Below are 19,234 nucleotides of genomic sequence, written 5' to 3'. Positions count from 1 at the left end.
ATGAAGCATTCACACAAGCAACACTCAGGGCTTAATTTTTGCCGGAACAATCGGATCCGGCACTTCCGAACTCCTATCCTGTACCTCATTTGGCAGATCCCGCCCTCAAGGCTAGTGGAAAACGTTCGCTCTGACATGTTGAATGCATATATTCAATTAAAAAGCACTTGTAATAATTATAATGGCAATAACTATTTTATTTTGAAATGAACAGGCTGTCATGTTGCTGCAAGGTGAAATATTGTGTGTGCACCGGCGCAATCGCCTGAGCTGTTACTTTAACGGAGGAACAACTAAAAAAAATTCCAGGATATTTATGGTCAAACAGATAAGACTGTGTAGTATGTCATTCGATAGGAAGGCTGCACACTTGGACTAAAAACAAAACTCTTGCTTTTGCAAAATAGAGAAAATTTACCGGATGCGCTCTGTCATCTCCTTTCCTTGATCTCATTTGTGGAGCGCTGGGCCTCACAAACTGAACCAATTTCAGCAGCATATTGTCACCATTTTTTCCCTTTCGTTTTGTATAATCTGTACAAAACAGAGGTACACTGCAATTGTTTTGCTGCCATACCATAGAAGCAATGGGACCGACGTTTTGATGGATACCAACACCAAAAGCGGACCCGCACAGGCACCCACCCCACAGACCGAAATAAAAAGAATAAAGAAAACATGAAATTACATTGAATTCATCTTTTATTATTAATAATGCTTTTCTGTCTTCAGCTAAAATGCTCTGTAAAGAAACTGTCTGCTGTGGTTGTCTGGTTATGTGCCTAGTGTTTATTTAATAACCACTAATGAATCTGTGGTAAATAATCCAAATATAAAAACTTCTTGAAGTACCTCTGCAATGGCTCTGTCACATGCTTTTTTGAAAATGAATTTTGCAAAGTCTGGTGACCTCAACCCTTGAGTCCCGCATCAAGGTTTAATAATTGACTCAAACCATCCCCCCGGGGGTCTGCACACGAGTTTCCTGAACTATTTGGGATAGTTTAGAACAATTACCCTTCCAGAACAATTATTAACCCCCCAAACAGTTTAAACGCTTGCTTGCAAAGAAAGTGATGGCAAGCAAGCTGTGTATTTGCTTTTTTTAAAACGGAGTGTTGGTGTCTTTAGGGAGAAGATTCTGTGTATCTCATATCTTTTGTTTCTGAATTTGTCTCTATTTTAGGAGACCCTGCATCAGCTGGTTATGGTTTCACCTCCCAATGTGCTGCTGCTGGGCAGAAACCCGCTCTGTGGTACGTCGGCTCTTGAGAAACAGTGCAGAACTGTTCCTGAGGCTTAAATCTAATGACATGAACATGTGTCAGGGACTCTTAGAGAAACTTCAGTGTATTATAATGTATGTTAAAGCTGGTGTGTATTCTTTTTATGTTAAAATACTCTCTTATTTTGCACAGAAAGCTCTATAAGGAATGCTTATAGATGGGAAGTTCACATTTATGGTTCAGGAAAATGTTATTATGATGTGTGTGTGTTTAAGTCATTTTTGGTCTGAATAAAATGTGCACATGGTCATTTTCAGATTTTATTGTTTTGTTTTAGAGGGAAGTCTGGAAGAAATCAATAAGTTGCTCTTACTGTTGCTTGGATGTGCTGTACAGGTAATATTTTAAAACAAACATTTATTATTTATTTTTTACATTTGTTTTATTATTTATGTATATAATGTGTCATGACTTTTATTTTGATAGCTAATGTCTTTTGTTTCTATCCATGGTTTCTGAATCTGAAGTTTGACTTGAGTTGTGTCCAAAATGACACACTATACACTATGCAGTTAAACTAAGGGTAGTATCGTCCCAAATGGAATACTAAATGGTTTTATACTAACCGGAAGTATATCGGTTTCCCAGACGAGCGCAAATGCGTGTGAATAAAAATCTATTTTAGTTTTCATCTGTTTTGCCCAGCAATGCTTTAGTCATCATCAGATTGAAGCGTTATCACCCTGCTGGAGAGTTTTGCTCGATCAGCGTCTGATAGCCCCACCTCCATTCCGCTACATAAGCGAAACTGCGACCATTGAGTGCGTGAAGTGTCCACAGTTCCACACTTCATGGCCGTTTCTCAATATGCGTTCTTCAGACTTGTTTTCTTGCTCTACGTCATCAATAACCATCAAAGTCCGTTCCAATACTCAAGAACCAGTGTTGGGTAAGTTACTCTCAAAAAGTAATTAATTACTAGTTACTAATTACATATTCAATAGTGTAATTAGATTACTGTACAAATTACTCTCTCCAAAAATTATTTAGTTACTTATTACTAATTACTTTCTATATCCTATATCAACCTTGATTAGTTAAGTGATTCAAGGATAGGCATAAAACGGCTCTTTTAATTCATTAAAATAAATAATATTAAACTACATAAAGTACTCTTATTAACTGACCAAAGTATTACAAATGTGAGAATTATACATTAAAGCACAGATTTTAAAGTTAGACTTTGAATTTTTATGTCAATTCCACTATTGCACAAACACATTTTACACAGAGTATTTAGTTTAATTACATCAAAAGTAACTGTAATTAAATTACAGAAAAAATAAGAGTAATCCCTTACTTTACTTTTTCAAGGGAAAAGTAATTAAATTACAGTAACTAATTACTTAGTAACTAGTTACACCCAACACTGTCAAGAACAGAGAACGCATGAAAGTACCCGGATGTGTTCTCGATATCAAGGATGCATCGTATGCGGCGCGTCCATCCAAGTCCGTTCTTCCGAGGCTGCCTCGCAAGACTGGTCTCCACAAGAACACAAGTCGGTTCTTTGCGTTCTTGGAATTGAGAAACGGACCATATTTTCGGTTGAAAAAGTGCATCATCCGGGTACTTAAAGTGCACTTCTATTTTGAGAATTTTCAATGTGAACGCACTAGATTTAAGTAAAGGTCACTCACACAGAAAACAAGATTGTACTTGTTCAAGATTGTAAACAAGTTCTTGCATATCTGTAAAAGACCCACAGCACTGTTACATCATAACCCACTAAAATGACGATGCTACAGAACCAAAACTCTTGTTGCTATTTAACTTCACACTGACCTAAAAACAAAAGTATTGATGCTTGATGCAAAAATGTTATTAAACAGAATGCTTTCTTTATTTCAGTGTGAAAAGAAAGAAGAGTACATTGAGAAGATCCAGAGTCTTGATTTCGACACCCAAGCAGCGATCGCAGCTCATATCCAAGAGGTTCTGGAATCCATCCATCTATCCAAACCCGCTTGTCTAAGAAAAATGTCTTATTTCACTTCAAGTTGGTATGAAGATGTATCATTAAAGCGATGCTTTGTGCAAATGCTTCGCTGTAGGTCACCCACTGTCAGGAGAACGTCTTTGATCTGCACTGGCTGGAGATGGAGGGTTTGTGTCCAGAGGAATGGGAAAATCTTGGCAGAAATATAATCATCGATCTGAAAATGCTAGTGGACCAACGAGACCGGCAGTTTGAGGTACCTTCAGAAGTCTTTATAAGAATCTCAGCGGGGTGCAGGGATAATTATAACATGTCCGTTCCTCTATTTCTCTCTCTCTCTCTCTCTGCTGTTAGACTATAGTAGAGCTGATGCAGGGGAATGAGATGGTGCAGTCTGCGGTGTACACTGAAAGCCCCTCCCTCACGGAGTCCTCCGGATGCCAGCTTCCTTTATCCCAACAGCATCTGCCACTGGAGCTGACCGATGCTAAAGCCAAGATCAAACGCCTACAACAGGAGCTGTGAGCGCGCGCACACACACACACACACACTGACCTAGACATGCACAGACATAATCAATGACCAGCTCAAACAAATCCAGGGCATCTGAGTTTGTAGCTCGACTGGTAGATGGTGCTCATCACGAGTTCAAGGTCATGTGTTCGATTCAGAGAGAACTATAGCAGTTATGTTAGCATCCACACCAATAGATGACTTGCGTGCTGCAGTTTTATATTTTAAATGTGTGAGCCCTTTAAATCTGCATGGATTTTGATTGGCTGTCAATGTTTTTATCATTCATCAACTGAAATAAATGCTCTTAAAGTCACCATGAAATCTATATGAACTATTCTTACATTTATAGAATATTGTAGTGTTTTTATTAACCACCCCAGCAGGAGCCTTCACTATTACAGATGGCTCCCTCCTTCAGTCGCCTCCTGCCAGAATCAGGCTTAACCCCAGGGACACCCACGAAGCCATGTTCATTTATGGTTTCTGAAATCCCCATATTTACAACCTCTACATGCACTACTCCCAGCCGCTCACGGATTCCAACTTCTCATCACTCCAGCAGGCACCCTTACTACTTATCAGTCTCAACCATCCTCCGAGGAACACCTACCCCATTCTTGTCTCATCTCAACCTCATCTCCTAAAGAGCCCTCATCCTATCATCTCTTCTCGAATGCAGGTCACCACCTCCGCAGCGCCTAGCATCGCGTCTTGGGGGGTTATGCGTAATCCGGCTGCTGTCCCACTTTATCATGCGTTTGGGGGGTGTGCTCTGGGCTCGAGCCGGTTCCGAGCTCGGCGCACTTGCCCTGGTCAGGGTAGAGTGCTTCGAGTTCGGATAGATCCGGCAGGCTCGGAGCCCGCTCCCTGGACAGCACGCCAAATACGCATTAACCTTCATACCCATGCTCTATCATTATTACCCCTGCAACTTCGCTGTTATCTGTGCAGGTTAACTCGTGATTTCTCAAATGGGTGTAGTATTTAGTGCTTTGGGCTTGAGACGGGCAGGTTGATGGTTTGAAGCTCTGGTCCCCTTCCTTTTTTTCTCATTGAGCACAGGGGAACCTCGTCTGACAGCATCGTTCTTAGTCGTCATAATACGTTTTCCTCCTTTGAAAGATGAAATTTTATGAACCTTAAACTATAAGAACCTACTTTTAGTTGCTTTGAAAGTCGGCAGTTTAAATTTGAGACAAGTAGGGAAATTCTATCTCATGGAACACAGGTGAAACGGTATGTGAGAGGAGAATTCTCAGCTGTGAGAGACAGTAGTCTAGTGCTTCGGGTTTGACATTGGCAGGTTGGTGGTTTGAAGCCCCGGTCCTCTTTGACTTTGGTTCTCATTGAACATAGGGGAACCTCCCCTGACAGAAACATTCTTAGTTGTCATGGATGCACATATAGTGAAAAACAATTAGTTTGATCCCTGCTCACAAGCAACACTTTTTGTCTCATCAAGCATGTATTCATATTTACAGAGACATCCAAAAATGTAAAGGCCACACACACTACATGATACAAATGACGGGAAAATATTTAAAGGGGGTTAGAGGTAATTTTGGGACAGGATCTGTTTTTCCTTCCTGTCACGTTTCCACCCCGTTAAACTCATGCATGGATGCATATATAGCCAGAAACAATAATTTTGATGCATGCTCACAAGCAACACTGTATGTGTCATAAATCATTTAAACATATTTACACAGACATGCTAAAATTCCAAGCCCACACACACTACATGACAGGATTATATTTAAAAGTAGTCGGGGTTAATTTCGGAGCTGGATCTGTTTTTCTCAACCGCAAGGATTCTACTCCCTTTAAACTTATGCATGGATGCATACATAGTCCAGTACAATTAATATGAAGCATGCACACAAGTAACACTCAGGGCTTAATTTTTGCTGAACAATCGGATCCGGCACTTCCGAAATCCTATCCTGTACCTCATTTGGCAGATCCCGCACCTCAAGAGCTAGTGGAAAACGTTCGCTCTGACATGTTGAATGCATATATTCAATTTAAAAAGCACTTGTAATAATTATAATGGCAATAACTATTTTATTTTGATAATGAACAGGTTGTCATGTTGCTGCAAGGTGAAATATTGTGTGTGCACCGGTGCAATCGCCTGAGCTGTTTCTTTTAACGGCAGGAACAACTCAAAATAATTCTAGGAATATTTATGGTCAAACAGATAAGACTGTGTACGTATGTCATTCGATAGGAAGGCTGCACACTTGGACTAAAAACAAAACTCTGTGCTATTGCAAAATAGAGAAAATTTACAGGATGCGCTCTGTCATCTCCTTTCCTTGATCTCATTTGTGGAGAGCTGGGCCTCACAAACTGAACCAATTTCAGCAGCATATTGTCACCTTTTTTTTCGCTTTCGTTTTGTTAATCTGTTAATTGTCAAATATTCGGCGTATTCCACGAATACATAGCCTGTAAACGTTGATTCACTTCTGAAATGTGGGAAGTCTTATGACGCGTGTGCGTACACATCACATGCTTGCATTATATATTGAATGGGACTTGTCGTGATGGACACTTCAGAGAGAGTTATTTGTGTTGTTGGACAAGTTTTATTAAATGCTGCGAAGTGACGGAGAAAACCTGATGAAATACGGTTAACGGATGATTAGATGCTTAAAATGCCTATTTTGTTATTCACATTAGCCTCCACCAAGAACGCGCTCACTCAAAAAATGCCTGTGAAATTTAGGTTTGACGTTAAACTTGTGAATTGTACACAAATATTGTGGGCTGTGTTTTTGGTGTTTTACAAGCACAACATTGATTTATAATAAATTAAATATGACAATTAACAGTTTTCATCATCTTAACGCGCATTTGAACTAAGGTAAACTCGAGATAAAATCTGCGTCTATCCCGTTCTTTTTTTTGGTAATTTTGAGATTATTTTCGCATATCCGTTTTCATTTAGGCTTTCTTATGTGCATTTTCAAAACGTAAATAGATGGAAAGAAAGCCTCACAAAAATTGCCCATTCTGTTACTGCTCCACACCCCACTAACTTGCCGGATCTGCAACGCCCCCTTGTTCCAGCACCTCAGTATTTGCAAATTAAGCAGCGGCAACACTGTATGTCTCATGAAGCATTTATTCATATTTACATAAACATTCTAAAATTTCATGGCCACACACACTATATGTTACACGTGGCAGAATCATCTTTCAGGGAGGAGGGTAAATCGGCCGCATAGCCGCAGCGATCGCCTCAGCAGAGGCCAGCACTTCATCTCAAGCTAGACACCAGCATCACGGCAAGCAACTGTCTCAGCAGAGGCCAGCACTTCCATCCAAGACGTGAAAGCCAGCATAAACGCACGCAGACCGCCACAGCAGAGGTCAGCACTTCCATCCCAAGCGTGGAAGCCAGCATCGTCGCAGCGACTACCTGGGACAGAGACCAGCACTTCCACTTCACAGCATAGAAGCCAACATTGCCTCAGCCGAGGCCAGCTTTTTCCATTTCAAGCATGAAGCAAGCGCCGGACAAGAAGCATCCAACGCAGAAGCCAGCGGCCAGCATCTCCCAGCCTGCTCATCTAAGCTACCAGGCGCACATGCCCAGGCGTCTCCACCGCCGAACAGTCGCAGCGATCGCCTCCCAGGGCCGCCAAGCACGAAGCCAGGCAGCAGTGATCGCTCACGCGCTCCATCACAAGGTCGAAGCCAGCAGTCAGCCAGCTAGTGCGCCTCCGCAGAGGCCAGTGCTTCCATCACAAGCGCTGAAGCCAGCTGTCGCCGCAGCGATCGCCTCCGCAGAGGCCAGTGCTTCCATCTCAAGCGTCTAGGCCAGGTCGCCACAGCGACCGCCTCCGCAGAGGCCAGTGCTTCCATCTAAAGCGTCGAAGCCAGCATGTCGCGCAGCGATCGGCTCCGCAAGGCCAGTGCTTCCGTCTCAATTCTGCCGCCTAGCAGACTTCAACACGAAGCAGAGCATCACAGCAGCGTTCACCCCAGCAGGAGCCTCCACTATTACAGCTGGCTCCCTCCTTCAGTCGCCTCCTTCCAGTATCAGGCTTAACCCCAGGGACACCCACGAAGCCATGTTCATTTATGGTTCGGAAATCCCCATATTTACAGCCTCTACGTGCACTACTCCCAGCAGCTCCGGATTCCAACTTCTCATCACTCCAGCAGGCACCCTCACTCATATCAGTCAACATCCTCCGAGGAACCCCTACCCATTCTTGTCTCATCTCAACCTCATCTCCCTAAGGAGCCTCATCCTACTCTCTTCCCGAACGCAGGTCCACCACCTCCGCAGCGCTGCATCGCGTTTGGGGGGTATGCGTACTCCGGCGTGCTGTCCCACTTATCATCGCTTTTGGGGGTGTGCTCTGGGCTCAAGCCGGTTCCGAGCTCGGCGCACTCCTGCCCGGACCAGGTGTAGAGTGTTTCGGCTTCGGATAGATCGGCGAGCTCGGAGCCCGCTCCCGGACAGCACGCCAAATACGCATAAACCTTCATACCCATGCTCTGTCATTATTATCCCTGCAACATCGCTGTTATCTGCGCAGGTGAACTCGTGATTCTCAATGGTGTAGTATTATTGTGCTTGGGCTTGAGATGGGCAGGTTGATGGTTTGAAGCTCTGGTCCCCTTCTTTTTTTCTCATTAACAAGGGGAACCCTATCTGACAGCAACGTTGTTAGTTGTCATAATACGTTTTCCTGCTTTGAAAGATTAAATGATAGAACCTTAAACTCTAAGAACCTACTTGTGTTGGTTTTGAAAGTCAGCAGTCAATTTGAGACAAGAGGGACTTTCTATCTCATGGAACACAGGTGGAACAGTATGTGACAGGAGAATTCTCAGCTGTGAGAGACAGTTCCCCTGCAATAGCTGGCAAATATTCCCTTTGGCTTGGTGCTACAGGTGTGTTGTGCTGTACATTGGCAGGTTGGTGGTTTGAAGCCCCGGTCCTCTTTACTTTGTTTCTCATTGAACATAGGGACCCTCCTCTGACAGCAACATTCTTAGTTGTCAAGGATGCACATATATGAAAAACAATCAGTTTGATCCCTGCTCACAAGCAACACTGTTTGTCTCATCGAGCATTTATTCATATTTACAGAGACATGCAAAAATGTCAAGGCCACACACACTACATGTTACACATGACGGGATAATATTTAAAGGGGGTTGAGGTAATTTTGGGACAGGATCTGTTTTTCCTACCTGTCACGTTTCTACCCCGTAAACTATGCATGAATGCATATATAGCCAGAAACAATAAGTTTGATGCATGCTCACAAGCAACACTGTATTGTCATAAAGCATTTACATATTTACAAGACATGCTAAAATTCCAAGCCCACACACACTACATGACAGGATTATATTTAAAAGGTGTGGGGTTAATTTTGGGCTGGATCTGTTTTACTCAACCGCAGGATTCTACTCCCTTTAAACTTATGCATGGATGCATAATAGTCCAGTACAATTAATATGAGCATGCACACAAGCAACACTCAGGGCTTAATTTTTGCTGGAACAATCGGATCCGGCACTTCCGAACTCCTATCCTGTACCTCATTTGGCAGATCCCGCCCTCAAGAGCTAGTGGAAAACGTTCGCTGCTGACTGTTGTGCATATATTCAATTAAAAAGCACTTGTAAATAATTATAATGGCAATAACTATTTTATTTGATAATGACCAGGCTGTCATGTTGCTGCAAGGTGAAATATTGTGTGTGCACGCCGGCAATGCCTTGAGCTGTTACTTTAAACGGCAGGAACAACTCAAAAAATCAGGATATTTATGGTCAAACAGATAAGACTGTGTAGTATGTCATTCGATAGGAAGGCTGCACACTTGGACTAAAAAACAATATCTGTGCTTTTGCAAAATAGAGAAAAATTTACAGATGCGCTCTGTCATCTCCTTTCCTTGATCTCATTTGTGGAGCGCTGGCGCCTCACAAACTGAACCAATTTCAGCAGCATATTGTCACCATTTTTTCCCTTTCGTTTTGTTAATCTGTTAATTGTCAAATATTCGGCGTATTCCACGAATACATAGCCTTAAACGTTGATTCACTTCTGAAATGTGGGAAGTCTTTGACGCGTAGGCGACACATCCATGCTTGCATTATATATTGAATGGGACTTGTCGTGATGGACACTTCAGAGAGAGTATATTTGTGTTGTTGGACAAGTTTTATTAAATGCTGCGAAGGACGGAGAAAACCTGATGAAATACGGTTAACGGATGATTAGATGCTTAATATGCCTATTTTGTTATCACATTAGCCTCCACCAGACGCGCTCACCAAAAAATGCCTGTGAAATTTAGGTTTGACGTTAAACTTTGAATTGTACACAAATATTGTGGGCTGTGTTTTTGGTGTTTTACAAGCACAACATTGATTTATAATAAATTAAATATGACAATTAACAGTTTCATCACCTTAACGCGCATTTGAACTAAGGTAAACTCGAGATAAAATCTGCGTCTAGCCCGTTCTTTTTTTTGGTAATTTTGAGATTATTTTTCCATATCCGTTTCCATTTAGGCTTTCTTATGGCATTTTCAAAATTAAATAGTTGGATAGAAAGCCACAAAAATTGCCCATTCCGTTACTGCTCCACACCCCACTAACTTGCCGGATCTGCAACCCCCCTTGTTCCAGCACCTCAGATTTCAAATTAAGCACCGGCAACACTGTATGTCTCATGAAGCATTTATTCATATTTACATAAATATTCTAAAATTTCATGGCCACAAACACTAATGTTACACGTGACAGAATATTTTCAGGGAGGAGGGTAAATCGGCCAACTGTTGCAGTGATTAGTGCTTTGGGCTTGAGATAGGCAGGTTGGTGGTTTGAAGTCCCGGCCCCCATCTTTTTTTTTCTCGTTGAGCACAGGGGACCTCATCTGACAGCTTTCTTAGTCGTCATAATACGTTTTCCTGCTTTGAAAATANAGGCCAACTGCTGCAGTGATTAGTGCTTTGGGCTTGAGATAGCAGGTTGGTGGTTTGAAGTCCCGGCCCCATCTTTTTTTTCTTGTTGAGCACAGGGGAACCTCATCTGACAGCATCGTTCTTAGTGTCATAATACGTTTCCTGCTTTGAAAGATTAATGAAAGAGCCTTAAACTCTAAGAACCTACTTGTATTGGTTTTGAAAGTCAGCGGGGCAAGTGTAGACAAGTAGGGACTTTCTATCTCATGGAACACAGCTGGAACAGTATGTGACAGGACAATTCTCAGCTTTGAGATACCGTTCCCCCTGCAAAGCTGCATATTTTACCCTTGATTGGCTTTCCCTTTCAAGCGGGTCCGTACAATGGCCGACTGTGTAGTGGTCAGTGCTTTGGGTTTGACATGGGCAGGTTGGGGGACGGAAGCCCCGGTCCCCTTTTTTTTTCCTCATTGAACACGGGAACCTCACTTAACAGCAACATTCTTAGTTGTCACGGTGCACATATAGTCAAAAACATTGACTTTGATGCCTGCACACAAGCAACACTAGTCTCATCAAGCATTTATCATATTTACATAGACAATGCTAAAATGTCAAGGCCACAAACTACATGTTACACATGACAGGATAAATTTGAAAGGGTTTGGGAAAATTTGGGGGCAGGATCTGCCACGTTTCTACCTTGCCTGCCTTCATTTTGCTTTGGTTTGGGATAGGCAGTGGTGGTTTGAAGCCGGTCCCCTTCTTATTTCTCATTGAACACAGGGGAACCCCTATGTGACAGCAGAATTTCAAAACTGGTGTAGTAGTTATGCTTTGGGCTTGAGATGGGCAGGTTGATGGTTGAAGCTCTGGTCCCCTTCCTTTTTTCTCATTGAACAAGGGGGGACCCTATCTGACAGCAACGTTGTTAGTTGTCATAATACGTTTTCCTGCTTTAGAAAGATTAATGATATGAACCTTAAACTCTAAGAACCTACTTGTGTGGTTTTGAAAGTCAGCAGTGCAAGTTTGAGACAAGTAGGGACTTCTATCTCATGGAACACGTTGGCAGCTATGTGACAGGAGATTCTCAGCTGTGAGAGACAGTTCCCCTGCAATAGCTGGCAAATATTACCCTTGATGAGTCTTCACTTTCAGGCGGAGTCTTACAGCAGTCCAACTGTTGTAGTGTTAGTGCTTTGGGTTTGACATTGGCAGGTTGGTGGTTTGAAGCCCCGGTCCTCTTTGACTTTGTTTCTCATTGAACTAGGGGACCCCCCTGACAGCAACATTCTTAGTTGTCAGGATGCACATATAGTGAAAAACATTAGTTTGATCCCTGCTCACAAGCAACACTGTTTGTCTCATCGAGCATTTATTCATATTTACAGAGACATGCAAAAATGTCAAGGCCACACACACTACATGTTACAAATGACGAGATAATATTAAAGGGGGTTGGAGGTATTTTGGGACAGGATCTGTTTTCCTACCTGTCACGTTTCTACCCCGTTAAACTTATGCATGGATGCATATTAGCCAGAAACAATAAGTTTGATCCTGTTCACAAGCAACACTGTTTGTCTCATCAGCATTTATTCATATTTACAGAGACATGCAAAAATGTCAAGGCCATACAACCTACGTTAAAAGACAGATTACTTTATATATATAGGGATTTTCATTTTCATTGTTCAAAGCGCTGAATGAGACCATTGACTACAGAAAACAATAAGTTGTAACAAAAAGAGAACAGGTTGAAAACAGAAGAGACACACAACACCAAACCAACATACCGCACACACGCATCAAGCAAGAGCACCACACCAACGGCTGGGACTACGCTACGAGCATCGCACGCACCCACAACACACCTACCCACACATGTAATACACAGACAAGTTAGCTCAACAACAGTGAGTAGCACATTTGGATACAAGGAGGAGAAGCACGTAATATAACAGCCTAATAAATCCTCTTGAGGTTGACAGAACCGGGCTAATATGTTCATACTTTTTTGTACGTGTAAGAACTCGAGCTGCCGCGTTTTGGACCAGTTGGAGTTTTTGTAATAAGCCTGCAGGGCAACCACCTAACAGTGCATTACAGTAGTCTAGTCTTGATGTCATGAATGCATGAATTAACTTCTCTGCATCTGACATTGACAGCATATGACGTAGTTTAGATATATTCTTAAAATGGAAAAACGCAATTTTACAGGTGTTGGCGACGTGGCTCTCAAATGACAGATTACTATCGAATAGAACGCCAAGATTCTTTGCTGACGACGAGGGTTTTATGGAACATCCGTCAATAGTTAAACAGTATTCTTGGTTGTTACTTATAGCAGTTTTCGGTCCAATAAGTAACACTTCCGTTTTGTCCGAGTTCAGTAATAAAAAGTTGTTACTCATCCAGTTTTTTATATCGACTATGCATTCCATTATTCGATGGAACTGCTGTGTTTCATGAGGCTTCGAGGAAATATAAAGTTGAGTATCATCAGCATAACAGTGAAAGCTAACTCCGTGTCGCTTTATTATATCTCCTAGAGGTAGCATGTATAATGCGAAGAGCAGAGGCCCTAAGACTGAGCCCTGTGGTACACCGTACTGGACTTGCGATTTGCGTGACACCTCATTGTTTATTGCTACAAATTGAAAACGGTCGGATAAATAAGATTTAAACCATTTCAAAGCTATTCCCTTAATGCCGACATAATTTTCGAGTCTATGTAGGAGTGTGCTGTGGTCAATGGTATCGAATGCAGCACTAAGGTCTAGCAGCACCAATAACGAGATACAACCTCGGTCAGACGCCAATAGCAGATCATTTGTAACTCTGATCAAAGCAGTCTCTGTACTGTGACATGCTCTAAATCCAGACTGGAATTCTTCATTGATGTCATTCCTTTGGAGGAAGGAGCATAATTGAGTTGAAACTACTTTTTCCAGAACTTTAGATATGAAAGGTAGATTCGATATAGGCCTGTAGTTCCCTAGTTCTCTAGGGTCGAGTTGGGGTTTTTTAATGAAATGAGCCTTAAACTCTAAGAACCTACTTGCATTGGTTTTGAAAGTCAGCGGTGCAAGTGTCAGACAAGTAGGGACTTTCTATCTCACGGAACACAGCTGGAACAGTATGTGACAGGACAATTCTCAGCTTTGAGATACTGTTCCCCCTGCAAAGCTGGCATATTTTACCCTTGATTGGCTTCCCTTTCAAGCGGATCCGTACAATAGGCCGGCTGCTGTAGTGGTCAGCGCTTTGGGTTTGACGTGGGCAGGTTGGGGGACGGAGGCCCCCGTCCCCTTTCTTTTTTCCTCATTGAACACTGGAGCCTCACTTGACAGCGACATTCTTAGTTGTCACGGGAGCACATATAGTCAAAAACATTGAATATGATAGCTGCACACAAGAAACACCGAATGTCTCATCAAGCATTTATTCATATTTGCATAGACATGCTAAAATGTCAAGGCCACACAAACTACATGTTACACATAACAGGATAATATTTGAAGGGTTTGGGAAAATTTGGGGGCAGGATCTGCCACGTTTATACCTTGCCTGCCATCACTTTGCTTTGGGTTTGGGATAGGCAGGTTGGTGGTTTGAAGCCCGGTCCCCCTTCTTATTTCTCTTGAACACAGGGGATCCCCTATGTGACAGCAGAATTCTCAAATGGGTGTAGTAGTTAGTGCTTTGGGCTTGAGATGGGCAGGTTGATGGTTTGAAGCTCTGGTGCCCTTCCTTTTTTTCTCGTTGAGCACAGGGGAACCTCGTCTGACAGCATCGTTCTTAGTCGTCATAATACGTTTTCCTCCTTTGAAAGATTAAATGATATGAACCTTAAACTCTAAGAATCTACTTGTGTTTGTTTTGAAAGTCGGCAGAGCAAGTTTGAGACAAGTAGGGACATTCTATCTCATGGAACACAGGTGGAACAGTATGTGACAGGAGAATTCTCAGCTGTGAGAGACAGTTTTCCTGCAATAGCTGGCAAATATTACCCTTGATGAGCTTCACCTTCAGGCGGCGTTTTACAGCAGTCCAACTTGGTGTAGTGCTTAGTGCTTTGGGTTTGACATTGGCAGGTTGGTGGTTTGAAGCCCCGGTCCACTTTGACTTTGTTTCTCAATGAACATAGGGGAACCTCCCCTGACAGAAACATTCTAAGTTGTCATGGATGCACATTTAGTGAAAAACAAATAGTTTGATCCCTGCTCACAAGCAACACTTTTTGTCTCATCGAGTATGTATTCATATTTACAGAGACATGCAAAAATGTAAAGGCCACAAACACTACATGTTACAAATGACAGGATCATATTTAAAAGGGGTTGGAGGTAATTTTGGGACAGGATCTTTTTTTCCTACCTGTCACATTTCCACCATGTTAAATTCATGCATGGATGCACATATAGCCAGAAACAATGAGTTTGATCCCTGCTCACAAGCAACACTGTTTGTCTCATCGAGCATTTATTCACATTTACAGAGACATGCAAAAAATGTCAATTCCACACACACTACATGTTACAAATGACGGGATAATATTTAAAGGGGGTTAGAGGTAATTTTGGGACAGGATCTGTTATTCCTACCTGTCACGTTTCCACCCCGTTAAACTCATGCATGGATGCATATACAGTATAGCCAGAAACAATGAGTTTGATCCCTGCTCACAAGCAACACTGTTTGTCTCATCGAGCATTTATTCATATTTACAGAGACATGCAAAAATGTCAATTCCACACACACTACATGTTACACATGACGGGATAATATTTAAAGGGGGTTAGAGGTAATTTTGGGACAGGATCTGTTTTTCCTACCTGTCACGTTTCTATCCCGTTAAAAGTATGCATGAATGCATATATAGCCAGAAACAATAAGTTTGATGCATGCTCACAAGCAACACTGTATGTGTCATAAAGCATTTAAACATATTTACACAGACATGCTAAAATTCCAAGCCCACACACACTACATGACAGGATTTTATTTAAAAGTAGTCGGGGTTAATTTTGGAGCTGGATCTGTTTTACACAACTGCAAGGATTCTACTCCCTTTAAACTTATGCATGGATGCATACATAGTCCAGTACAATTAATGTGAAGCATGCACACAAGCAACACTCAGGGCTTAATTTTTGCCGGAACAATCGGATCCGGCACTTCCGAACTCCTATCCTGTACCTCATTTGGCAGATCCCGCACCTCAAGAGCTAGTGGAAAACGTTCTCTCTGACATGTTGAATGCATATATTCAATTAAAAAGCACTTGTAATAATTATAATGGCAATAACCATTTTATTTTGATAATGAACAGGCTGTCATGTTGCTGCAAGGTGAAATATTGTGTGTGCACCGGCGCAATCGCCTGAGCTGTTACTTTTAACGGCAGGAACAACTCAAAAAAATTCCAGGAATATTTATGGTCAAACAGATAAGACTGTGTACGTTTGTCATTCGATAGGAAGGCTGCACACTTGGACTAAAAACAAAACTCTGTGCTCTTGCAAAATAGAGAAAATTTACAGGATGCGCTCTGTCATCTCCTTTCCTTGATCTCATTTGTGGAGCGCTGGGCGTCACAAACTGAACCAAATTCAGCAGCATATTGTCACCATTTTTTCCCATTTCGTTTTGATAATCTGTTAATTGTCAAATATTCTGAGTATTCCACGAATATATAGCCTGTAAACGTTGATGCACTTCTGAAATGTGGGAAGTCTTCTGACGCGTGTGCATGCACATCGCATGCTTGCATTATATTTTGAATGGGACTTGTCTTGATGGACACTTCAGAGAGAGATATTTGTGTTGTTGGACAAGTTTTATTAAATGCTGCGAAGTGACTGAGAAGACCTGATGAAATACGGTTAACAGTTGATTAGATGCTTAATATGCCTAATTTGTTATTCACATTAGCCTCCACCAGCATGCGCTCACTCAAAAAATGCCTGTGAAATTTAGGTTTGACGTTAAACTTGTGAATTGTACACAAATATTGTGGGCTGTGTTTTGGGTGTTTTACAAGCACAACATTGATTAATAATAAATTAAATATGACAATTAACAGTTTTCATCACCTTAACGCGCATTTGAACTAAGGTAAACTCGAGATAAAATCTGCGTCTAGCCCGTTCTTTTTTTTGGTAATTTTGAGATTATTTTTCTCATATCCGTTTCCATTTAGGCTTTCTTATGTGCATTTTCAAAATGTAAATAGTTGGATAGAAAGCATCACAAAAATTGCCCATTCCGTTACTGCTCCACACCCCACTAACTTGCCGGATCTGCAACTCCCCCTTGTTCCAGCACCTCAGTATTTGCAAATTAAGCAGCGGCAACACTGTATGTCTCATGAAGCATTTATTCATATTTACATAAATATTCTAAAATTTCATGGCCACAAACACTATATGTTACACGTGACAGAATCATCTTTCAGGGAGGAGGGTAAATCGGCCAACTGTTGCAGTGATTAGTGCTTTGTGCTTGAGATAGGCAGGTTGGTGGTTTGAAGTCCCGGCCCCCATCTTATTTTTTTTCTCGTTGAGCACAGGGGATCCTCATCTGACAGCGTTGTCTTAGTCGTCATAATACGTTTTCCTGCTTTGAAAATAAATGAAATGAGCCTTAAACTCTAAGAACCTACTTGTATTGGTTTTGAAAGTCAGCAGTGCAAGTGTCAGACAAGTAGGGACTTTCTATCTCACGGAACACAGCTGGAACAGTATGTGACAGGACAATTCTCAGCTTTGAGATACTGTTCCCCCTGCAAAGCTGGCATATTTTACCCTTGATTGGCTTCCCTTTCAAGCGGATCCGTACAATAGGCCAGCTGCTGTAGTGGTCAGCGCTTTGGGTTTGACGTGGGCAGGTTGGGGGACGGAGGCCCCGGTCCCCTTTCTTTTTTCCTCATTGAACACGGGAGCCTCACTTGACAGCGACATTCTTAGTTGTCACGGGACCACCTATAATCAAAAACATTGAATTTGATGGCTGCACACAAGTAACACTGATTGTCTCATCAAGCATTCATTCATATTTGCATAGACATGCTAAAATGTCAAGGCCACACAAACTACATGTTACACATAACAGGATAATATTTGAAAGGGTTTGGGAAAATTTGGGGGCAGGATCTCCCACGTTTATACCTTGCCTGACTTCACTTTGCTTTGGGTTTGGGATAGGCAGGTTGGTGGTTTGAAGCCCGGTCCCCCTTCTTATTTCTCTTGAACACAGGGGAACCCCTATGTGACAGCAGAATTCTCAAATGGGTGTAGTAGTTAGTGCTTTGGGCTTGAGATGGGCAGGTTGATGGTTTGAAGCTCTGGACCCCTTCCTTTTTTTCTCGTTGAGCACAGGGGAACTTCATCTGACAGCATCGTTCTTATTCGTCATAATACGTTTTCCTCCTTTGAAAGATTAAATGATATGAACCATAAACTCTAAGAACCTACTTGTGTTTGTTTTGAAAGTCGGCAGAGCAAGTTTGAGACAATTAGGGGACATTCTATCTCATGGAACACAGGTGGAACAGTATGTGAGAGGAGAATTCTCAGCTGTGAGAGACAGTTTTCCTGCAATAGCTGGAAATATTACCCTTGATGAGCATCACCTTCAGGGGCCTTTTACAGCAGTCCAACTTGGTGTAGTGCTTAGTGCTTTGGGTTTGACATTGGCAAGTTGGTGGTTTGAAGCCCCTGTCCTCTTTGACTTTGTTTCTCATTGAACATAGGGGAACCTCCCCTGACAGAAACATTCTAAGTTGTCATGGATGCACATTTAGTGAAAAACAATTAGTTTGATCCCTTCTCACAAGCAACAGTTTTTGTCTCATCGAGCATGTATTCATATTTACAGAGACATGCAAAAATGTCAAGGCCACACACACTACATGTTACACATGACGAGATAATATTTAAAGGGGGTTAGAGGTAATTTTGGGACAGGATCTGTTTTTCCTACCTGTCACGTTTCTACCCCGTTAAACGTATGCATGAATGCATATATAGCCAGAAACAATAAGTTTGATGCATGCTCACAAGCAACACTGTATGTGTCATAAAGCATTTAAACATATTTACACAGACATGCTAAAATTCCAAGCCCACACACACTACATGACAGGATTATATTTAAAAGGTGTCGGAGTTAATTTTGGAGCTGGATCTGTTTTACTCAACCGCAAGGATTCTACTCCCTTTAAACTTATGCATGGATGTATACATAGTCCAGTACAATTAATTTGAAGCATGCACACAAGCAACACTCAGGGCTTAATTTTTGCTGGAACAATCGGATCCGGCACTTCCGAATTCCTATCCTGTACCTCATTTTGCAGATCCCGCACCTCAAGAGCTAGTGGAAAACGTTCGCTCTGACATGTTGAATGCATATATTCAATTAAAAAGCACTTGTAATAATTATAATGGCAATAACTATTTTATTTTGATATGAACAGGCTGTCATGTTGCTGCAAGGTGAAATATTGTGTGTGCACCGGCGCAATTGCCTGAGCT

The 19,234-nt window shown here is 41.9% G+C and overlaps 1 protein-coding gene across 1 annotated transcript; it reads left to right on the top strand.

Moving 5' to 3' along the window:
* The first annotated feature begins 1,191 nt into the window (after positions 1-1,191).
* Positions 1,192-4,049, top strand: LOC130569699 (girdin-like). Its single transcript, XM_057359483.1, has 5 exons — positions 1,192-1,256; positions 1,564-1,622; positions 3,138-3,221; positions 3,341-3,481; positions 3,580-4,049. The coding sequence occupies exons 1-5, from the start codon at positions 1,208-1,210 to the stop codon at positions 3,748-3,750; spliced, it is 504 nt and encodes a 167-aa protein (XP_057215466.1). The 5' UTR covers positions 1,192-1,207; the 3' UTR covers positions 3,751-4,049.
* The last annotated feature ends 15,185 nt before the right edge of the window (positions 4,050-19,234 follow it).

Source organism: Triplophysa rosa, linkage group LG19, assembly GCF_024868665.1.
Source record: "Triplophysa rosa linkage group LG19, Trosa_1v2, whole genome shotgun sequence".
Lineage (NCBI taxonomy): Eukaryota > Metazoa > Chordata > Actinopteri > Cypriniformes > Nemacheilidae > Triplophysa > Triplophysa rosa.
The sequence above is the reverse complement of the archived record's forward strand: the minus strand, read 5'-3'. Positions and strand labels throughout refer to the sequence as shown.